This window comes from Etheostoma spectabile, chromosome 13, assembly GCF_008692095.1.
Source record: "Etheostoma spectabile isolate EspeVRDwgs_2016 chromosome 13, UIUC_Espe_1.0, whole genome shotgun sequence".
Classification (NCBI taxonomy): domain Eukaryota; kingdom Metazoa; phylum Chordata; class Actinopteri; order Perciformes; family Percidae; genus Etheostoma; species Etheostoma spectabile.
This window is the reverse complement of record NC_045745.1, coordinates 9,760,077-9,784,156: the sequence shown is the minus strand read 5'-3', so window position 1 is coordinate 9,784,156 and position 24,080 is coordinate 9,760,077. Positions and strand designations below refer to the sequence as shown.

At 42.2% G+C, this 24,080-nt stretch overlaps 1 protein-coding gene across 1 annotated transcript in view; it reads right to left on the bottom strand.

The window, feature by feature from the left end:
* The window catches only part of galnt10 (UDP-N-acetyl-alpha-D-galactosamine:polypeptide N-acetylgalactosaminyltransferase 10 (GalNAc-T10)), an 81,534-nt gene that overhangs the window by 35,977 nt on the left and 21,477 nt on the right, over window positions 1–24,080 (bottom strand). Inside the window, exons 2-4 of the mRNA XM_032534308.1 lie at window positions 22,029–22,131; window positions 17,383–17,521; window positions 8,996–9,162 (exon numbers count right to left, since the gene is read on the bottom strand). Coding sequence (XP_032390199.1) covers window positions 8,996–9,162; window positions 17,383–17,521; window positions 22,029–22,131 — 409 coding nt within the window. The remainder of the gene's footprint in view (window positions 1–8,995; window positions 9,163–17,382; window positions 17,522–22,028; window positions 22,132–24,080) is intronic.

Below are 24,080 nucleotides of genomic sequence, written 5' to 3'. Positions count from 1 at the left end.
ACACACACACACACACACACACACACACACACACACACAAGACAAGGGACCAAACACCTGCCCCGGCTAGAGTCCCCAGGCTCCGGAGACTCCAACCTGCGCAGGTGCCCGGTGGTTTCTCCAGGTGTTTCTCCAGGTGTTTCTCCGGGCAAGTTAGAGGTCCGGGCTGCAGCAAAAGGTTCCACCCGGACCTCACAGAGTCCGCGATGCACCGCCACGTGTCCAGAGGCTTCCCGGCAGCTGTATTCATAACAGTTAATTCCAACAGCAACCTAGTTTCAATGTGAAAGCAGGGAAACTTGTGAAATACCTCGGCAACCAAATTCACGTCTCCTTTCTATTTGTATACTCAGTATGTTCCAAATACTCATGTTTTTACCAAATAACCACTAGCATGGTTATCTGTGTATCTACATGAATCTATGTCTTCTTCTATTGGTTGCAAACAACACATTTAGATGCATTATAGCAGCAAATGGAAGCGGCGTATTACTACTCACGAAATATACTACATGGCTGTGTAGTACAGTCAGTGTTGTAGTACTCGAGATCGGACTTTTTGAAGGTCTCGTCTCTGAATCAACCATTTTTTTTTCAGTCTAGTCCTAGTCTCAGATAAAGAGAAGTCTAGACTACAACTTGACTACAGTAGATCGCTAAGCACCACACTGTGCCTCTGTAAAATCGCCTTGGAAAGGAACTTTTGTTGGAAGAAAATCAAATATCACGATATGTTTCACCAAATCTAGCAATTCAATATTGCAGGGTTGACTTTGACTTGGTTTTCACAAAAAAAAATGGTTTTAGATAAATACTCATAAAGATAATGACTAAGCTGTTAAGGGCAAATAATGAAACAGCTTGGTGAAATTAGATAATGACATCGCTTTACTGTAATGCAACCTTGAAAAACATGGAAAGACAACACTTTTGTCATTTCACAATATTGCCTATCCAAAATTCAACACAAAATGTAGTCTTATAAATAGATGTCGATATAATATTGATTCATTTCCCAAGCCTATTTGACAATATGAGTACTGCAGTGACTGAACTGTCTGGTGGATCAATGAGTCAGATTTAGGAGCTTTGTTGATCATATTCCAAGAAAAGATGACATGATGGAGCTTATGAGGCTCAACGCACACACTCTTACACACACATACTGCGATCCTTCTACTCCAATTCCACACACTACTTCTCTTCTCTGATGTGGAGAGGAGGGAGGCAGCTTTATTTTCTGTTTCTGTATGTGACAAGTTACAGTTACTTTCCCTGCCCTGTGTGGCCATAAATCCGTGAAATGACTTGGGCTCCACCAGCAGAATTCATTGCTCATGCTCATCCACCAATGCTAAGCTGTCAGACACACACGCACGCACACACATGACCATTTACCCAGTGTGTCTGTCTTCACACAGCAGGAAAGCAATGGGTTATTACTCTATTATTATACTAACATTAGTAGAGGTAGGCGATATTGACATATAGGGCAATCACTTTGACTCAATACCTTTGCTAATTTGATGATATAAGGGTTAATCCACTTTAAAGGGCTAACACTGGGATATTAATTTGGTCATGGTTGTCTATTAACTCTAGATGATCAAATCTGGAGAGTACCATCAGTATCTGCAGGCCCAAGAGGTTCCTTTCATTTTTAGAGTCTAACCAAAACCCTGTTAAATTAGTAGAGTAATAGGTTCCAAGAGTACTGTAAAGCATATTTCAATGAGAAATGTGCAGATAACTTAAGTAACTTATTGACAAATCCAGTGCGATTCTAACCATACTTTTTCTGCTGTTCTTTTGGAGAGAATTACTAAATGACAGATGGGCCGATACAGTGAAGTCAATGGCAAAGGTTGATCTCTGACTTTAAATAAACTACTTTGCATGGGAGGTTTATCTCTGACTTCAAGGTCAGATTTGTCTCCCGGGATGAAATATTGAAAGGTGCTATTTGAGTCTTGGCAGCACACTATACTCATATCAGATCTGAAAATGGCATGTAAAGGAACATCTTCTCAAAAGGTCTCTGTATGCGGATTAAATTAAAATATTTTACCATTCGTGGGGCTTCATTTTGTTCTGTATGTAGCGGAGGGGTGAAGAAATGAGGAGATAAGAACGAGCTGTTGTGAGATTTAATAGCAGCACTCGCTCCCTGTCTGTAGCTCAGCGTCACGCTCGAGCTGCTGACTGTAAATCACAGCTGTGTGCCGGTCAGATGTGTTAACAGAGAGAGGCAGAGCCAGAGATAAACAGAGAGGCAGAGACTGAAGAGTCCTCTGACATAGTTAGGTTTAGGCATGGGGAGTGGGGGTGGGTTAGGGTAGGGTTAGGGTAAGAAAACCAGGGTAAGCCAATTAGAGGCGGAATAAAGCAGAGAAACCATGACACACTGTTTGGGTGTAAATAACGCCGGATGCTCAGAAGAAAATGTATAAATGTAGTTATTCAGGATATGTTGTGGAGGAAGATTAAAGGTTTCCTGAAATATAGATAACAGAGTAAAGTACAGATACGTGCAAATTACACTTAAGTACTAGGGGTGTGCAAAAGAAAATGATTCACATTCTCATCGCGATTCTAGCGCGACAGATTCAAAATAGATTTTTTTTTTGTGTGTGCATACTATCACATGGGAAAAGTTTTGCATACTGTCAATCCTTTTAATTGAGAATCGTTTTGAATCTAAAATAGATTTTGAATCGAATCTTGACATTTTCTGAATTGTGCCCCTATTAAGTAACAAAGTAACTCTCCTTTGTTACATTACAACACCGGAGTGGGGAGGTGGTGTTCTGCAGAGAAATGTCCCTTTTGTTCACATAGAGATATTTCATAGCCCCTTTCTGTCTCTCAAGGTCCTTCTCTAAAGCATTTTTTTCGACATTGTCAAACCACAACACAATTATTTTCATTGCTACTTTGTCTGTTGACTGAGTTCTATATAACCAAATCTGAAGTTAAGGATTAAAACGTAGATGTGACTGAATTAGGACATGAATGGGACTGAGAAGGACTATGTAAAACAGCTTCAAACATCAACGCATTCTCCTTAATAGGTTTGTACAATATCATATGGAAATGGATGCACACCAATTTTGTATATGATACATAATTAGGCGACTGCCGGCAGGTCATGTGACGCCGTTCACCGAGCTCGTGAGACGTTGCCGTATTAGCGATTGTCTGTAATTAAGTTTACCGATAAAAGGTAACTGTGATCCGGGTACAGAGCACGGCAAGCTGCCCGTTGTATCTAAGGACGTTACGGGGAGGTTTAGGCAACAGAAAGTGAGCGTCATGAAGCAACGCCAGATATTATGGATCCATCCCCTGCATCCACCTCCCTACGAGGGCCAAAGAGTTCTCTTCTAGCACCACTCAATGTGGGGCAAACAGCAAAAAAATACGTGGAATGCTTAGGAATTACAGTGCTTTACTTTTCGCAGCTATTTGTCCAGATGTTTGTGAGAACAGCCTGCAAACATCCACAGCAGGTTGGTAAGGGAGAGACGGGGGCTGATGTGGCAACAATGCCAACCTTCAGCAGCACTGGAGGGATCTCTGAACGACCACATTAATAAAAGTGGGGGTCATTTCTATAATTACTACATGTGTAATCTTACCCACCATACAGGCAAAGTTCACAATGTAAAAATCACCTAATCCTGGGTTAATGTGTCGCAGGATAATCGTTACAAGCCGCTCTTGCGCTTAATGAAGTTATAAATACGACGGTGCAGTAGTATGACTGTAGGCTCTGTAGCAGCTGGGAAGCAGAGCGAGGTAACTCCGCGTCAGCAGAGAGGATCGGGAGGGTTTCTTCCCGTCTGTGTGTGTGTGTTATGAAAGGAGAAGTGCCTTTGTCAGGGTGGGCCGGGACGTTTATGACTCACACGGATTCTTTCCGTTTTGTGAATGAGAATTAGATCTTGAACCACGGAAGAAAAATCATCTCTAATTTGAACCCTCTGCAAAGAGGGAGTCTCTTTACAGCATGACACAAAAGGATCAGAAGTTAAGAAAAATGTTAAGACTAGTAGGTGAGAATCACAGATAACATCACCATACAGCAATTCTGCAATAATCAATGTATTGCTGGACAATTATATAATGGTCACGATGTTGGTACCTATGAATACAAAACGCCCTTCAAAATGTTAAGTGCAGCTTTTCTCCCTTTATTCACTGCAGGCCCAAACTGTTAAAAAACAGCACACGTTTTTCAGTCTGTAAAGTAAAATTACACAACTATAGAGCAACTTAACCCTCGTATTGTCCTCGGGTCAAATTTGACCCATTTGAAAAAAAAAAAAAAGTCTTTATCAGAGCAGTGGGGTTTATTTTCAAACAAATTTTGAGAAAATAACGCGGATTGTTCCACACAACGCTCTTCACAAAAATAAATGAACAGCCCATTACTCTCTTTAAATTTGGATGTTTTATTGTACTTTGTAGCGCTTAAAAGAAATGTATGAAAGAACGTTGAAAAAAGGGACAAAAATGTCCGCAAAAGCTTCAAAACCGTGGGGAAAGAGGAGTTATTGGTCCCACTCTAAAAGCTAAAGAGAGTCACAGAGAGGTCTCAAACAGACCTGAGATGAGGTCTAATCTGACAGAATAAATCCAATCACCTGGTCTACCATAGTTGCTGCGTGCTTTCCTCTTTCCATTTCAAATAAGTCAACATGCTGCTCTGTTCTGTACCTAAAGGATTTACTCAGAAAACACATTGCTCTGGTAGATAGGTAGTTTGCCTTTAGTTGACACTGCATTTCTCATGTTTTAAGCAAGAAGCTTGAAGTGGTTTGTCTTTCAGAGATTCCTCCTACATTGTTTTTTTTAGATAGTTTGACAAAGATCCATTTTTAAATCGTGTTATTGGTTGTGTTTCCACCCTGGAACCCTAACACTTTAACATCTTTGAGGAAGACTTAGGTAAACATATTTGATGGGGGTTTTAGCAGTCATCCCTCAAGAAAATGTTATATTACATTTTTCAATTAAAAACAAACGCAATTTCACATAATTTTGGACCATTTTTATTACCAAATCTGTCTAAAACGTTAGAGTAGATGACAAATTACACTCAAAGTGGCTAAAGAAGTCCACTGGGAAGCAACTACAATCATATATCTGATCAAAAGGGCTCGGGTTCTGCACAAACCTTATAACAGGTCCAAAAAACCCTGACATATCTTCTTGATTGTCCCACATTGTTACAGGAAATGACTTCTCATTTAAATTAAGCACCACACGGGGAGTCTAAAACCACACTTTATAATGAATCACTTCTTTTTTTCCCCCCCGTCCATAATGCACTTGCTCCCGAATTTATTATTAAATGCTGTGCATTGATTTGCGGTACTCTGCACAGGAACTGCCTAAGATTTGTCTCGCCAACACTGTAACAGCAGCCATTCAGCCAGAGACCAGAACTGATTGAAGTTCATTTCGTCCTCGTGTCTTTAGAGCCTTCATTACAGCCCGAGTCATTTCTTATCAAGGGACTGTGGCAGTGAGAGCGAGTGTAGGAGCAGACGGCCTGCAGAGGTTAAATCCCTTCCCTGCGGCTGTGTAATGTTCTCCCATCCATCCTGACGACAGAGGGCCCAAACCCATCCCAGGTTCCAGGCCATGTTCTCACAATGAAGTGTTCTTTTACTCCTCCCCCCCAACAGGGACGGGTGGGGGCGGAGGGCTTATGGGACAATGTAGGAGGAAAAGGTTGCCAAGATTTGTTTTGATTAAAAGTGCTAAAGAAGTAACCGGACATATGCTGGATGGTTTGTTTACAACATCTGAGAAGTTTAGGTCCTGCTGGGTCTTCCTCAGGCAAGTGGCATTCAACAGTCAACCATATACATAGAGCACAGACATGGTCAGCTGATTATGCATTATGCATAATAATAATAATAATAATAATGTATCCTTTATTAGTCCCACAAGGGGAAATTACAATTTACACTCTGTTGTTGTTACACACAGGCTTGAATTACACACACACCACCACACACACACACACACACACACACACACACACACTCAGAACCTATACATGAACTAATGGAGAGACATCAGAATGAGTTTGGGGTTCGGTGCCTTGCTCAAGAGCACATTGGCAGTGCCCAGCAGGTTAACTGGCACCTCTCCAGCTACCATATTTTTGGGTCCGTATGTGGACTTGAACTGGCGACCCAACAGTTCCCAACATTATAAATATATTATATTTATTTCAGTTCAGGCAGCGTTTAGGCACCGGCCCCGTTTTAAAAGTATTGTTTCAGCACCGGTATCGGAAGGTTTGACCCACTCACCACCCAAACCTGTCTCCTTACCGGGAATTTTGGCCCTGATGGGATTTTACCTGCCACCCTGAAGCACTGCGCCAGTCAGCTCGCGCCAGTTTTTACAGACAGTTTTAATCAGTTGATTGTCTTTTGCAGAGTTCTGGTTTGTTTTAAGTCCTCAACCGAGGGCCTGAATGACTACAGACCGGCGGCCCTAACATCAGTGGTCATGAAATGTTCCAGTGTTAGAGTGTTCCTCTAACACCATCTTACCCGACGGGCTGCGGAGGAAGCTGTGACTGATGGGGGTGGAGCCCTCTATCTGCTGCTGGATCATGGACTTTCTCAGACAACATGTGCAGCTCAGCCAGTACCAACACTGGAGAACCGCAGGGGTGCGGGCTGTCACCATTTCTCTCATCAATGATTGCACTTCCAACAACAGTTCCATCAAATTGATTACATTTGCAGACGATACCACCTTGGTCGGCCTTTTTAAGGGAAATGACGAGTCTTATAGGCAGGAAGTGTCTCATCTGGTGGCATGGTGTGACCAGAACAATCTGGAGTCTAACCAATAAAAGACAGTGGAAATGGTGATGGACTTCCGCAGAGCCCCCCCTCCTCTATCCTACCCTTAACCATCAAGAGCTCTGTTGTTAAGAAGGCGGAGTCATTCAAATTCAGGCACTGTCATCACAAACAACCTAAAATGGGAGGAAAACACTTCCTCCATCGTTAAGAGGCCTCACACTGGAATGTTTTTCCTAAGGCAGTTCACCAAACTGAACGTCTCCAGCTCTGTTCCTTCTAGGTTTTACAGAGCCACTGTGGAAAGCCTTCTGTCAACATCCATTACTGGACACAGGCTGCCTAAACACAGGCAGCTGTCAATCAGGGACCAGTATGAGGCCAGAGTCAGGAAGGGGGCAGCTAAGATTGCTGCTGATCAGTTTCATCTAACAAGTGACATTTTTAGGCTGCGTCCCTCGGGAAGAAGGTACAGTGCGATGAAGACAAGGACCTCACACCACTTCAATAGCTTTTGTTGAAGAGCCATTTCCCTCCTGAATAGCTGATCCACTGCTCCTATCTCCAAAGCACAGTTTTGAATAAACAAGGAAATAAATACACATTGATGATGTAGAACAAGGCCTGTCTTGTATGTTATCTTTTATAAAATGTAGTTTTTCACCAACTCTGGATTGCAGAAAGAGATTCAGCGGTCAAGTTTTCATCTAAGACATCCCCAAAAGTCCAGTGATTAGTCTGGTTTCTAGCTGGTGGGTTTAGTTTGGTCTTCGTGGCTGCTGCTCATATCTCTGAAACGGAGCTTGAACAACGTAGGTTGGCTTTGTGCGGAGAGGTCGGACACATACAAAATCTTTTGAAACCCTCTTGGACGAGGAGTTTCAGAAGTGTGTAAAGCTATAAAAGCCTGATTTCTCAGCCCCTGGCGATGTAGTTAGAGTGTCTTTAGTGCTGATCAATAACTCCGTTTTTCTGCTTTTTGGCTGGAAGATTCTTCCTTGCGATCCCTTAAATTTTTAACTCTGATGGACGATCAGTAGACATAGTTCCTCCCTTTCCAGAGAAAAATTAGACAAGCAAGCCAATGCTACACATGGAGGCTTCTGGGTCCAGCAGGTCCATTCAGTTATAAGATATCCCTTTTCTTCAGTCTGTCAGTGTATTTATCGGCCTCATTGTGCTTTAAGGTTCTAGCATCTCAAAGGCAATTTTATAAAGCACATCACTGTACACCATGTTTTATCATCTCTACTTGGTGATTCAATTTGCCTGAGCAGAATTACCGATAAAAACAAATTTAGATCACATGTCTCATAGAAAACCATACTAACTATACGCCATGAAACATTAGGTGGATCTGAAAAATAGTCTTGGGGAGGAACTTGTTTGGGTGGAAAAAAAAGAAAAATGCCACACACAATATTCAGGCACAAGTATGGAATCAAACTAACTAACCTCAACTTGGGGTAGAGTGTCTTGCTCAGGGACATTTTGACATTGAACCACCAACCTTGCCATTAAACAGCAAGAGACAACTCTCCCTCCGAGCCACAAGCCACCTGAAGACTCAGCACATGGAAGATTCAGCCATAAACACGCTATCAACTATGACATGGCCGATAGAAACTCCACGACCCAACGTAAAATTTTACCAAAGTGATGCAAATTAATCGCGCAAATCTGTATTTTTTTGCACACGTCTGAGGAGGAGTGTTTTATTTTTGCAGGTGTGTGTTCTGACAAGAGCTGGGTGATATTGGAAAAATCTAATATCCAGATGGCAATATTGAAGTGTAGACGATTGGTGCTTTCACAAAACATTAACACAATGAGAGTTTTGATAAAAAATCATCAATACTGTGGATACAGTGACTAACTGGATAAAGGTTGGTTACTAAACAGCTAGGAAGTCTGGGAAGTTCAGAAAATGTCACTTTACTGTCTTGCGGCCTGTAAAAACCAGGAAAACACACAACTTGTGTAATACCATGAGATTATGATATATAGTTTAAGACATCCAGCCCCAAATATCAATGTCAATTTAGTATCAATATATTGACCAGCCCTCTGAGCAGTGATGATTGTGTGTGTGTGTGTGTGTGTGTGTGTGTGTGTGTGTGTGTGTGTGTGTGTGTGTGTGTGTGTGTGTGTGTTGCCTGTACCTTTGTCGCTGAAGTCGTCGACCAGGATGACCTCGGCGATGAGCTGTGGGGGGGAGCGGTTGAGCACGCTGTGGACGGTCCTCAGCAGCGACGACCAGCCCTCGTTGTGGAACGGGATGATGATGCTGGTGTTGGGCAGCTTCTCCGCGTACAGCTTCGTTTTGCAGCTACAAAATAAAAACAGAAATTAGGGCTGCACGGTATATATCGCTTTCTTATCGTCATTGTGATATCCTTTTCAATTCTGCAGGTGTAAGTTTTTCAGTAGGTGTTCTGGTATTTGGATCTTTTATTGTCTTATTTTAATTACATGGCTTGGTTGAAGTCTAGTAACATTCTACTTAGTACCACACACCGTTGCCGTGCATAGCAGAGTGTTGCCATGGACACAGTGCTGTTGACTCTGGAGAACAGCCATCAATCCGCTAAAAGAAGTCCAGATAATTTATTAGGTGAGGCAAAAAGTAGGAAAACAGGGATCAACTCCTGTCCTCCAGTTCAAGCAATGGCAGCAGATCTGGTGAGCGTCACTGTGTCCACGTTCAGACGCTTATTGGCTAAAATATCTGTTCAAATATGAATATAAATGATCTATTCATGTTTTCAGCTGATTTCATGGTGTAAAACTAAAGTGTAAGTTCTTACTTTTCTAACTGTACATAGTTCGAACTGTTTACTTTAGCTGTTACTTTACAAGAGCCGGCAAAAGTACGCTATCACCGGTAAATTAGCCGTGCGCTAACCTTGGCCATAACCGGACACCGCTATCTCCTCGCTCTATGATCGCTACGCAGCAACTTCAGCCAGGGACAACAACGCTAATTAGAGCCCGACCGATAAAGGATTTTTAAAGCCGATACCAATACGAATATTTGGTTATTTAAAAATCCGACGTGCCGATATATGTCCGATAAACTGTAATGTCCCAGTTTGGGAATAATAAAGTCCATCAAGGGAGTTTTTCCTCACCACTCTCACTCTAGTTGCTAGAATTGTTGGGGCTGTAAATTATAGAGTGGGGTCTAGACCTCCTAGACTGTAAAGTGTCTCAAGATAACTTTTGTTATGATTTGATACTATAAATAAAATAAAATTGAAGTAAATCTATCAACTGGCGCAATAAACACATCGTGAATGGAAGGAGAGAACTCAATACATGATATACTTGAAGAAAAGGGCATGACAAGGGAGAGACTTTATTACTTTTTCTTAATAATACTGGTATAATGAAGAGAATATAGTTTATTTTTATTTTTTTCATACAAGCCTAGGTTATATGAAGTTCATGGTATTACAAACTCCTGTATAGTTGTATGGCGGTATGCTAATCTGCCAAAAAAAAACAAGACGACATGGAGATCACACCAGCAGCACGCGAGTAAGAAGCAGGTTTGTGTTTCCCCGGCCTCCATGCACACTTAGGTGTTTTTGTAATTTAGTTATTTTAGTTTATTGTGTGAGTTTGGGCTGGAGATTACCGCTACTTTACTTCACAGTTATTCATCTCTTTTGTTTTTTGGTTGTGTCTTAGGATTCATTTCATCTTTTTAGGTTGTGGTGTCTGATTAATGCTGGATGATGTGCTGACAGGAATCTGCTTGACGCTGTTTCCTGATTTTTAAAAGGTTTATTACATCAAAGAATTCAGCATCAATTTACAAGCTCTGCAGAAGCCTGGAGAGTGCTAACCCAATGAACACAATCTCGCTTTCAATCCCTTAGACATACGTTCTATAGGATATATTTAGGTCACATGTTAGGTAACATATAGGATTTTGTTACATGACAAACCAAAGATCATATCCAACTCATCACATCCCTTCCAAAGTTCACTCCAAATCAATGTAAACCAGCCTTGCATCAGTAGTATTTACTTTGAACAGAACCGGATTCGAGTTACAAATCATTAGATACTACAAGGTAATTTAGGGGAGACGCGGGGAGCGACGGCCCATTGGAGGAGGATGAAACAGCATAAAGGGATGAGGTTCTGCACCTAGCTGTGTGGTGTGAAAACAATAACCTGCCACTCAACACCCACAAGACCAAGAAGATCACTGTGGACAGGAGAACCAGGAGCAAGGAACCGGCACTGCTCCACCTCAGGTGGAGCGTGTGTCAAGCTTTAAGTTCCTTGGGGTCCACATCACAGAAAATCTTTCTTGGTCTCTCAACTCCTCTAGTCGGCGCCTACGGACCCTTAAGAAAGCACACCTTTGTACTAGAATTCTCCTAAGACTACCGCCGTACCACTGAAAGCATTCTCACAAACTGCATTTCTGTATGGTACGACGACTGCAACGCTGCCAATAGCAAGGCATAACAAAGAGTAGTGAAATCAGCCCTGAGGACTATTGGCTCCCAACTCCCCTCCACCTACAACACATCTCATAAACGCTGTAAAAACAAAGCCAAAACCATTGTCAAGGATTCCACCCACCCAAACCATGTTTTTTTCACCCTACTTCCATCTGGCAGGAGATACAGGAGCCCGCACTCCCGCACCAGCAGGCTCAGGTACGGCTTCTTTCCAGAGGCTGTAACTTGAAGCTGTTAAACTTCACCTCCTGTTACGCACGCTTTGCTTTTTACTTCTGCATTGTTTACCTGTGTATATTTACTGCACTGTTTCCCCAATGCCCTTACACTGCTAACACCCAAAACTGCACAATCAATCAAATCCATCAAAATGTATTTAATAGCACTTTACAGCACCCAGCAGGTATCGAAAAGTCTTCACATCAGAAACCAAGAGTAAAACACACATCATACAATAGAAAGAGTGAACATAGAAAACCGTCAAATCAGAAAAGGTTACAAAGGAACAGAAGAATGAAATGGTCCCACCACTGCTACGTATTAAAAGCCAGACTAAACAGATGCATTTTGAGTTTGGACATAACAAGAACTACATGTGTAATAGTGTAAAAAGTGTGAAAATCAGGAGGGGGGGGGGGCCCTACACGTTTATACCTGGATCTTGGCACTTCTAAAACTCGCTGATTTGAAGAACGCAATGACCAGTTGTGCTCCCGCAAAGTTAAAATTTCAGACAAATACTCAGGGCCAGACCATTTAAAGCCTTAAAAACAAACAATAAAATCCTAAAATCTGTTCTAAAACACAGAGGGAGCCAATGCAGGGTGTAGAGAACAGAGTGATATATGCATGTGTATTTGTTAAAAGGCGAGCGGCAGCATTTTGCACAAGTTGAAGACGTGAGATGGAGGTCTAATTCAGACCAACATAGAGAGTGCAGCATACAGTAGTCCAACCTTGAACTAATAAAAGCATGAATGGCCTTTTCTAGGTCGTGCCTGCTCAGAAAGGCTTACCTTTTGCCAGGAGACGAAGCTGCAGAAAGCTCATTCTAACATTACTGATCTGCTTGTCAAATGTTATGCTGCAATCAGAAGTAACCCCCAAGTTTTTGACAGCCGACCTAGTGTAACATACCAGAGCTCCCAAACACAAAGCTGTATAAATATATATATATATTTTATTCCATAACCTACCCTTAAACCTGTGAAATATTCACACAGTATGTCCATCACGTGTCTGTTTATACTCTCTTGTACATAACCCTCTATACTTCGTATCTGTCACTTTTGACATGTAATCTGGAAAACCTGTTTTTAACTAACGTATACACTGTTGCACATAATTAATCTCTAATCTCTAATTAATCTACATAACTGCAAAGAATACTGTATTACTGTATCTAATCCAATTGCCAGGTTGGTCTAGCGTCTTCCCTTCATTTGTTCATTTTGGGCGGGGTCTCCAATCCCTTTTTGTTTCTCTTTGTTTGTTACTTTAAGGAATATTTCAATTAATAGAGCTTATGGTTCATTGTTCATCATCCTTTTTCATATGTTGCATCTTCAATTCGCTTTTGAGCCTTGGTTTGTTTCTTTAAATGGAGGCCGTAACACAAGTAGTGGATGCAACGATCCGATGCCTCGTAATTTAGCCCTGTTGAAAATCTGTGTTTTTATGTTCTTTTTTTGCGTTATGACTCACTGTCAAACTGGATAATAAAAGAAGGTTCTATAGCAGGCATTGTTTGTGTTTGTTCATGTTTCACAAAAGGTTTAACCCAAGCAAGGCCGACAACAACTATAGTCATATAACATCCATACAGGGATAGTAGTGTACGGCTGTTTAAACATAATAAAATATATGACACAAGCCTTCCAGCAAGATGGATTTTTGTGCGATATGTGATCCCACAATTCTTGCAGGATTTTGTGATATTGCGACAATCCAGCTGCCGTGCAAGGGAAGTATGACAAGACCCATAATATAATAACAATAAAAGTGACTTTTAGTAATGACTCCTGAATAGAGCTCAGAGCAGGCTGAGTGCAGGCACAGCTGTTATCGATGGCTGTAGCAGATAACGCGCACTCTGATGAGGTTACAGCAATCACCTGTACACGATCATCTCAGCAAGCAGCGGGACCCCTGCACAAGAGCTAATCATGGGAGACGAGTAGGCCCCTTGCTGATGGGGAGGGGGAGAGAGAGAGAGAGAGAGAGAGAGAGAGAGCATGCAGCGGACTGAGATCAATGTCTGTGTTGAACATCAGCCTGCATGTTATTCCTTCAAATATGAACACTGGGAAACAGGCAGCCGGAGTGATAGGCAGGCAGCCGGCTGTGACTCTTAACAAACCCTGCCCAATTCCACAGGGGATGGAGGTGTGTGTGTGTGTGTGTGTGTGTGTGTGTGTGTGTGTGTGTGCTTCAATTAAATCTTGTCACGTGCAGAAATCGAATGTGTCAGTCGCAGGTCTGGGACTGGCTGCCTGTGTGCACGGACAACATGCCAATCACCAGGAAGGGCAGACTGGGTGAAGGAAGTTGGGGGGGGGGGGGGGGCAGCCACGTCTCAGTGGGGGAGAGCTGTATCCATGTGACTGGTCACAGGAGAGAGAGAGTTTGGAGTCTGGAGCCACGGGGGGGGCTACATCAATCCTTAACACAATTTACATGCTAATATTTTAATTACAACCATTTAAGGCCCTGACGCACCAAGCCGATGACGAGGAACCAGGGCCCACGTCGCCTATTGTCAGAGCCAAAATTTAGCACTGGAATACACGAGAGAGAGTACAGCGGACGGCCAAATACCACGTACATCCTGTGCCTGCGTAAAAGCAAATAACTCTCCGTACCAGGCAGGCAGAGGGAATCTATTTGTCATTTTTTAAAAGGGAAACGGATACAACAGTGGCAAAACACAAGTAAGTAAGTAAGTAACTTTATTTATATAGCCTTTTCACAGACAAGAAGGGTCACAAAGTGCTTTACAGTAAAAAAAAAAAAAAACAGCACACATAATATACTAAGCCATATTGCAGTTAAAAGCTTGTCTAAAAAGATGTGTCTTGAGGTGTTTTTTAAAGATTCCACAGAATCCAAGGCTCTAAGGCTAAGGAAGAGAGTTCCAGAGCCTTGGAGCCGCCCACGAAAAGGCTCGGTCGCCCCTGGTTTTAAAACGTGTTCTGGGGACAGTTAAAAGGTCTTGGTCTGAAGACCTTAGAGAACACCAGAAGTGAACGTGCAGTAGATCCTGGTGTAAGCAGGGGCTTGTCCATGCAAGGCTCTATAAGTAGTGATTAAAATTTTTTAGAGTGCATTAAAATGCACTCTAAAACCAATTGGTAGCCAATGAAGAGCCTTAAGCACCGGAGTAAGGATCTCCTGCGGTCTTAGACAGAAGTCTTGCAGCACATTCTGAACCACTTGCAATTTATCCATTGATGATTTGTTTAAGCAAGTGTACAGTACATTACAATAATCCAAACGGGAAGAAATAAAAGCATGAACAAGCATCTCCAGCTCTTTTTGAGAGACCACAGAACGGATCTTGGAGCCTACGATCCCTCAGCTTCACTACACACCAGGAGATGGCTGACCAGACTGTCCCAGACTGTCCCTCTCCTGGGCTGCTGGCGTTCTCTCAGCAAAGAAGGTTATGTTATGTAAAAATAACAGTTTTTGGAAAAAAAGATTTGAAAGACTTGCAATTTGACTTGCAATATTTGTCACAGTTCGGCCCAGAATCCCCTCTTCTTAGCATTTGACCTGTCAGGCCACTGGTGTTCCTGGACCCCGGTCTGGGTTTTCCCTCTATCCTGTCTCCTGGTTGACTACGAGGGAGTGCCATCATCGGCACTGTGACACCTGTTGCTCTTCTCGTCAGCCATAGTTTTTTGAAGCAGTGCCAGGAAGAGCACTCTTGTCACATCTCTCAGTGTGGATTCTATGCCCATGTTCTATTGGATTTACCGGTTTTGACCAAAGCCTGTGATTTATTGGACTTGGTTGTTGTACTGAACCTTCATGGAAACCTTCGCTTGGACCTTGTCGTCCCTTTTTGCCTGCCAAACCTGTGTACTGAACTCTGCCTGTTTTTGCCACTATGGATGTGGGACTGAGCCGTGCCTGTTACCTCTGCCGTGTTTTTTGACTTTTTTATGCTGCCTATTCCTGTGCTTCTTCATTAAAACCTACATGACCTACTCTCTGCCTCCGGAGTCTGCTTTTTGTTCCATAATCTCTTACCTAGCCTCATCGGCCCTGGCAATATGAGACCCAAAGGACTTGAGACTTGAGTTGTAGTTGCTTTAAAAAAAGCCTTCAGAACAGCTTTGTTGTCTGCATGTATGGTTTCTTACAAAATGGGTACGAGTGGATTTTGATGAGACTCTTACATTGCGTAACATGTTAGAAAACCAGGATTCAAAAACCCATACAAAAGGCCCATACAAAAAAACTTAAATGTGTGGTTGATTTGAGGTGTTGCATGTATTTTAGACTACTCATCAGCACAGACCAGTCACGGAAAGAGACGTAAAAGGTCAAGGAAAACCTGCTTTCATAAACGCTTGTTAAAAAATAAGTCTTTGTGGGGAAACTGGCAGAGAGTAAGAGTTCAAAGCAGCTTTCCACATGAAAGAAAATAAGGGCCAAGAGTCAGACAATAGCCGTTGTCGGGATAAAAGAACAAGTGTGATTAAAGGCCTTCCGCAGCGCCATTCTGGGATTGCAAGGGAGAACACGGTTCATGGGAGTCTGACTTACATTTTTTTTCCACTTGCCCAGCTCTAATATATGACCAATACTACTTTGTCTACATATGACCTGCTGTTCCCATGAAGATGAATACACTTGATGGGTGTCAGGGATTTTAATAAACTTCCACATTTCCCTGAATAAGGTCACAAAGTTGCTTTTGCTGTATGCACTATATAAAGCAATGCAAACACAACACATCTACAGTATATCACACCTTTTATAGACATAAGGTTTTGGGCGGCACCTAAGCCAAATGAATGTGACTAAAATAACTTTAAGATCTAATAATAATCACAGGTTTTTATTGCTATTTATTTATAATCTGCTCTAGCTTTTCCAACGTTTTAGACAAAGATACGGTGATAATAAAAGATCCAAAACTATGGGAAAATTAGAAGCAAAACTCCCACAAAGGGACACAAACTGACTCCAAAGACAAGCCAAATGACCACAGAGACACAAAACCACCCTAAAGGAAACAAAAAGGACCAAAAAGAGACACAACACGACTCCTAAGGGACCCCACAATGAGACTGAATCCTACAAAGAGACACAAAATCGATGGAGAGATTGCTTTTTTTTTTCTTTTCTTTTTTAATGGAAAAACGTCACATTTTCTTGAGTTAGGACCCCTAAACCCCCCGCCCAATATGTGCCCCTAAATCCTCCACAAAGCTAGGGAAAACACACTGTAAGTTCTATTCAACAGAGACAGTGATGCTAATTTGTACGGGACTAATATCACACAGCCTCTGCGTATGACGAAATATCATAGGCCATTTGCAGTGGAAATTTTAATGGACATATTAGAGACATGGCCGATTCTCAAGGGATTAAGATCACATACCATATCTGCAATAAATGCAAATTTGTAGAGGTCCCCGGGTTATACTAGTCCCGTGTGAATAGGGCTATAGCCATGATCGTATGCTCTGATATATGTTTTCCTCCATGGGTGCTCACAGGCACACGCCCTTTAAAAAAAGAAAAAAAAAAAAGAGGTGTTTTCATCTGAGAGACGCTGTGATTGGTGGATAGGATGTTGAGCAAGGGACTGACAACATAACCAATCCCACTATGACAGACGCTCCATTTAGCACCAACGGCAACGTTTCATTTTAAATGAATGTAGCCTACTGGGTGCTCAGTACTTTGGAGCACCCACGGTATCGAGGCCTACGGCCTTGATTCTGATCATTTCAGCATTAAGGAGTGCTTTACTACATTCACTCGGAGGCAGGCAGGCAGGCAGGCAGGCAGGCACACACACACACACACACACACACACACACAGGACTCACTTGGCGTGGCGGATGTCTGGCAGGGAGCGGTTGAGGGAGATCTGGTCACTGATGTAAATGTTGAACCCGTTCTCCCTGTAGGCCTGGTCCACCCGGTCAGTTTCTGTCAGAGGAAACGCTTTCCCCTGTTCACCATTACCTGCAACACACACACACACACACACACACACACAGACACAGACACACACAGACACACCTACAGGTCAGAGAAGAAACCTAACTCTCCCTGAGGCACAGACAGTATTTTTATTAAAGCTTTAATGCGTAACTTTTTGATATTAATAAATGTCCGTTGCATTCAAGCCATTGCCAGATGAGTTGCTACAGACCTAATTAAGACAATCAGCTGCACTCAACTCTTTCTGTATTTCTCAGTATAAATATGCTCAGAAGATTGTGGCGTCCGTTTTTTCAGGCATGCAAACATGTCGGGGGTAAAAACAACCTTGTAGGGGGTATAGTTCCCCGGAAGAAGTTTTTGTACATTTTAAAGTTAAACACATCAAATACATAAATAAAATATTTTTTGAACAAGGAACAATAATCACAATTATTTCTGAGATAATAAATTGCATTTGGAGTTGTTACAGCTCCACCTACGCTACATACAGTACATTCTGGTGATTTACTATACTGTGCTTAGCATAGTCATAACACATGTACACACAAGCATGGCATCACTTAATCACTCTCCAACAACCCTTTTCCACACGCAAACATTATGATATCGCAGCTTGTTTCAGGAGTGCCGCGTGTTTCATTAGCCACTCGTCAGTGCACTCCACACACACACACAAGGACGCATGCATTGAGGCTGATCTACAGTCAGAGAAGAGCATCAAATTATAGCGAGCTGCCTTGTTTCATAAGGCAGGAATCATCTGTCTGCAGTGCTGAAGATAATGACTGTGGAAAATAACTCCTCGCTTGAACGGCTCACTTCAGAGATAAACCTGCATAATAAACAAGTTACATACAGTAGAGCACTTAAATTATGTTTTTTAGTCCTCCTCGGGCAAATCTGAACCATAAGAATTACCTTAAAAAAAGATTTTGCTGTTTACAATTTGTTTTGACTGAGGTTTGTTTTTTCATTTGAAAATATGACGTTCGTTGGTCTCGCTGTCTTCACTGGGCAATGCATACTACCCACTTGCCTACTAATGCCCAGACCAGAAGTTTCAAAAACATGTTGAAATTAGAGAGTCCCCACACATTACGGCGTGTACATACAGTGCATATCACATCGTTGTTCCTATAGTGTGTGGGGAGCAATGCCTCAGTCAGAACAGCACACCACACACTCCCAGCTTCCATTCACAACCAGAGTCGTGAATCTTAACCCTCCTTTTGTCCTCGGGTCAAATTGGACCCCTTTTAAAAATGTCTACATAAAAAAATATGGCATTCTCTTTAGCCAAATCACCACAAAAAAGGATGGATTCCATGCATTGCTCTTTGACAATTAACGACTTTCATTGAATTTCGGGTGAAAATTGAAATGGTTTCAAAATCAGCATCCATACCAAACTCATCCACTCAACCTACGCTCCTCTGATTCATAATGCTCGTCTTCATCTGTTCTGTCAAATAAAGGCCTAAAATAATGAACTAAAATTACTATGGTTAATATTTGGAAATCGGTGCGGGAAGGATGGACTTCCAAGCAGATCGGGGGGGGGGGGGGGGGTGAGAGCTGTACCTCTCACCCACTGGAAAATCTGGCAAGATAATCTTTAGAATAGCCAAAGAACCGGGCTTTGTTGACCATTGTCAGGATGGGGGAATCGGGCCCAGGATCGGCTGGATTCTGGCGTGGTGTGAAACCCGCTCCAGGCAGGTTTGGGTATCGAGACAGACACTTGGTCTCTCTTTCCATGTCTCTATCTCTCTCTAGACATCTACAAGCCATTTTAAAGCAACACTAAAGCACTTTTCCTCTTTGGTCCCAGATCCGCTACCCGATCTGGCAAACTTGACGGTTATAGCCGGTAGAGAGCCCTAAAGCGAATGCAGAAGTGCCGTTCACCCTGTTACGAGTTGAAAACAGTTATGAAAACATTATTTTAAAAAGGTACAAAAGAATCTTTGGTGTTGCTTTAAGGCCATGATCGCACTTGGAGTCGTTCTTTGAGAAGACCAAGTTGACTAGGGCGCTTTTGTAGTTATAAAAGAAGAAGCTGGCAGCTGTTTTGGTTCCAAAAAAAGCAGCCGAGAGCGTCTCTTGTTGCTATAGCAACAGCTACTGCTACAGCTATGTATGTGGTCGAGCGAGCTAGAGAATGAACAGAGAGAGGGAGCGGTGCTACTAACATTAGATTAACAAAGAGAGTCCGTCAACAGGAACCACCCGCTCATATCTCGATATATCTTCGTTTATTTGACGAGTGTTCTTATTGTTGTTATTATTGTTATTTTGTTGTCTTTATACTGTCTCTTTTATCTATTTTTTATTTCTTTTTATTTCTTTTTTATTGCTAAAACTGCTGCTGGAACTTTCAATTTCCTCGCGGGAGTTATCCCAAAAGGATCAATAAAGAGAAGTCTAAGTCTATATAACTGGATGGGTTCCAACACTGGCCTAACCCAAACCCCTTAACCCCCTAACCCCCTAAGCCCCTAACCCTAACCCTAACCCCCTAATCCTCTAACCCTAACCCCCTAACCCCCTAATCCTCTAACCCCCTAACCCTAACCCCCTAACCCTTTAACCCTCTAACCCAAAGAAAAGTCTATTGGCACCTTCTCCATTTTTTCATGTTGTTATGGAAACGACTAGTCTCGCTACGTCGCTTATCATTGGCCGGCTTTCAAAGAAGTTCTTGACGTTGGGCGTTTATTTCCAAAAAGTTGAACTTTTTTCAACTTAAAAAAGACGCTCTTGAGCTGCAGGAAAAAACGTTGGCGGTCACATTTAAAAAACGCTCACGTTTTTTTTTATTCACTCTTTACTCCATAAGATTATTATGTAAAACAGATGCTGGCCGCTTAAAAAAAAAGACAAGCGGGCCTTGCTCTAGTATGCATAACATAAGCTGTGTCCCAAATTCATACCACAAATTTCTCAGCAGGGTTGGGGTATGACGCGTGTTAACTTTGAATGTCCTGTAGGGGCAACGTTGTCCCTCCATGCATTGGACAAAGGAAACAAAGGCTCAACCTACCCCTTGTGTTATAAATAAAGGCCTAAAATACCACAAAGAAAACCTAAAAAAAAGAACAAAATATGAATTTCTTTCAACCAAATTGCTAAACAATAACATGGATCCATGAATGTACGTTGACTGAAACCCCAACGTTCTTCACAGTTAAAATTAACGATTACTTTCATTGAATTTTGGGTGTTTTTTTCAATTACTATTGCATTTAAAAAAAATATTTGAAATGGTTTCAAAACAGTGTGCTGACAAAACTTTAATAGGCATCTGTCTGTCTTTTAACTCATAAATTAGAGGTATAATGTTGTGTAAATTAGGTTTATTCACCATGACTAAAAACTATTGTTGACAAAAGTGATAAAAAGTGTTTGAAAAAGCACCAAAAGCACAGAAAAAAAGCACTGAAAATGTCAGAAAAAAGCACCAAAATAAGTTAATTTTAATTTTTGAACCAGACGACGGGAAGACAACACAACTGTTAAAGGCCCAATTGCTGATAGGTGGGTGGTGAGATGGCTCTCGAACAATCTTGGGAACAAGCAAGGATTTTTCTTATAATTAATCAAAGACAGTTATTTATCTTTTCAACTGATGACTCAACCAGGAGTCCATGCCCATACAAGCTGCGGCAATGCTTAAACTGTGAGTCACCAATCATATAGAGAAAATGAATGGGACATTTACTTTACAGAAATAGCTCCTCTCAATCTGCAACTCTATTGACTCTCAGTGTGCCTCTCCATGGAGCCCATATGTACGTTTTGTCCTCATCTTGTACGTTTTGTCCTCAGAATCTGCTGCATGATCTTTCTTAAATCACTCTGTACTCTCTCAGAAAATCAGCTCATTTGCTTCTTAAGTGCCACTTGATACCTTAAAAAAGCCAGTTAAATCAGTTATATTTGTAATAAAAAAAGGCAGAGGTTTGTTTCCCACTCAAGGCCTGAGGCTAAATCAATGCTTATTGTAGAAGATTAACTGTGTTTAATTATGAACTCGGAACTACACTCGCAGCATTGATTCGCACTGCTTCTGAGAGAGAGAAATCCTCTTGGTAGGAATTACGTGTGTATGTGTGTGTGTGTGTGTGTGTGTATGTGTGTGGGCTAGCGAAGGGTTAGTGAAGTATTGTGCTTTGTCTGCTATCATAGGCAGCCACCATATATATTGAAGACGCTGTTACTTACACTCCTAAGATTGAAGGGATATGCTTAATATTATGAAGACCGGCTGTATGCCAATGGTCCACATTTGTGCAGCAGTTTAAAGAGAGAGAGAGAGTGTGTGCGTGTGCGTCTGTGTGTGTGTGTGTGTGTGTGTGTGTGTGTGTGTGTGTGTGTCAGTAAACTACATCTCTCGTCTCGCACAATGTACGTCAACTTGCTCGCAAGCTAAAAACGTCAAAAACAAATAAAAACTTGGAAAAGAATGGACTACATAGTCCCAAAAAAAGTGTGTGTGTGTGTGTGTGTGTGTGTAGGAACCCACCTGAACGAGCAGCATCTCTCCGCATTGCTTCGTAGTCGTGCCAGTCTGTCCGCCGCACGCCGTCCAGTCCCACCTGAGCGACTTTCCTCCTCTGGTCCAACCCCTGCAAGGAGGACAAATAGAAACCATTGAGACTTCCATCACACATGTTCAGCTGCTGAGACGGTCAGTGTATGGTCCGTGTAGGGTCCGTGTAGGGTCCGTGTAGGGTCCGTGTATGGTCCGTGTAGGGTCAGTGTTTGGTCCGTGTATGGTCCGTGTAAGGTCAGTGTATGGTCCGTGTAGGGTCCGTGTAGGGTCCGTGTAGGGTCCGTGTATGGTCCGTGTAAGGTCCGTGTAGGTCCGTGTATGGTCCGTGTAGTGTCAGTGTTGGCCCGTGTAGGTCCGTGTAGGTCATGTAGGGTCCGTGTAGGTCAGTGTATGGTCCGTGTAGTGGTCCGTGTTTGGTCCTGTATGGTCCGTGTAGTGTCGTGTTTGGTCCTGTAGGTCCGTGAAGGTCAGTGTATGGTCCGTGTATGTCCTTGTGGTCCGTGTAGGTCGTGTAGGGTCCGGTAGGGTCCGTGTAGGGTCCGTGTAGGGTCCGTGTATGTCCGTTAGGGTCGTGTTTGGGTCCGTGGTCCGTGTATGTGTATCACCCGCAACACATAGTCAAATCACACTAAAGCTCTTCATCTTGTCATCTGGAAACTCCAAAAGTGGTGGTACAGGATCAGTGGCGGAAGAAGAATTCAGATCCTTTACTTTAGTAAAACTACTTATAACACACTGTAAAAATATAGTAAGTACTCTAAAGCATTGAAAATACTACTTAAGCAAAAGATTCATCAAGAAAATGTAGTTAAAGGATTAAAAGTAAAAGTAATCAATGCATCCTTTTAGAAAATGTAAAGGATCCAAACAGTTGTGTGTTGCCGTACAGCAGCCGGGCAGCGGCCGTATACCAAGCCGTCGGATGGTGTTGCTGAGAACTTGCGATCTATAAGTATTATCAGACTGGCCCACGCAGCCTCGAAACACCACCGGCCCACCAGGGAAAGTCCAGACTCTCCTGATACAACAATTGATTTCTCTTTTGCCCTTTTTCATCTTAGAAAACTCAGTAAAAGAGACACATACAGTATCTCCATCTACGGTAAAAATGTAACTACCAAATGCAGGCTTCGGAGACATCCTCCCACCATGAGACTCTATCGTAAACACTCAATCGGCAAAATGGAGAAATTGACTTCAGGACTGCAGCTTCGAAAGGGGAAATGAGAGAAATACTGGGAAAAATGGGGTCGCTACAAACACAAAGGCTCTTTATTCTTTTCCTCAGACTGCATCCATGTGCACTGTGTACTGTAGCTACCTGTGCTTATCCTATTTTTCTATTTTCACCTAGTTATTGTCGTGTTCTAGCTCTTTTTTTTGTTCTATGTTCATATAGGTTCATAGATAATAAAAAACAAAAGTATATAAAAAAAATGAATTGCTGCAGTATATAGAGCTCTTTTTGTGTGACAAACACACACTTCTGTAGAGAAACAGATGTTATCTTTCTCTGGACTGTCAGCCAAAATCTACACAAGTTTTATTTTTCTTCCTAAGTGTGCTGCTGACAGCTGCTGGTTTACACAAAGCGACAAAAAAAATCTGTTCTTTATTTGTTTCACACCTAGAAAATGATCTTCCATTTGACTGCTGTTACCCACGTACAGTACACATCCTCATCACCATAAGCTATCACTCTCTACTCTGCATTAAAATGGAAAGGCAGCCATTTATGAAATTCTCTCTGCTACACAAATGACTTTCAGTGACTCGAGATATATTAGGATCACAGTAAAATGATGAATCAATTGGCTCCATGGGAGGATGCAATTAGTGAAATGTTGTTATTACAAATGACACGTCTGACTGCATGCAACACTATTAACCCGACTGCTAGCTGCTGCCACAGTACAGTCAATCAGCCACTGTGTGTGCAGTGGGAGTGTGTTTATGTGGGAGACAAGTGCCGACAGCAGCTGCTTCCAGTTTGCATTTCAGAATCAGCGTGGTGGATACTCA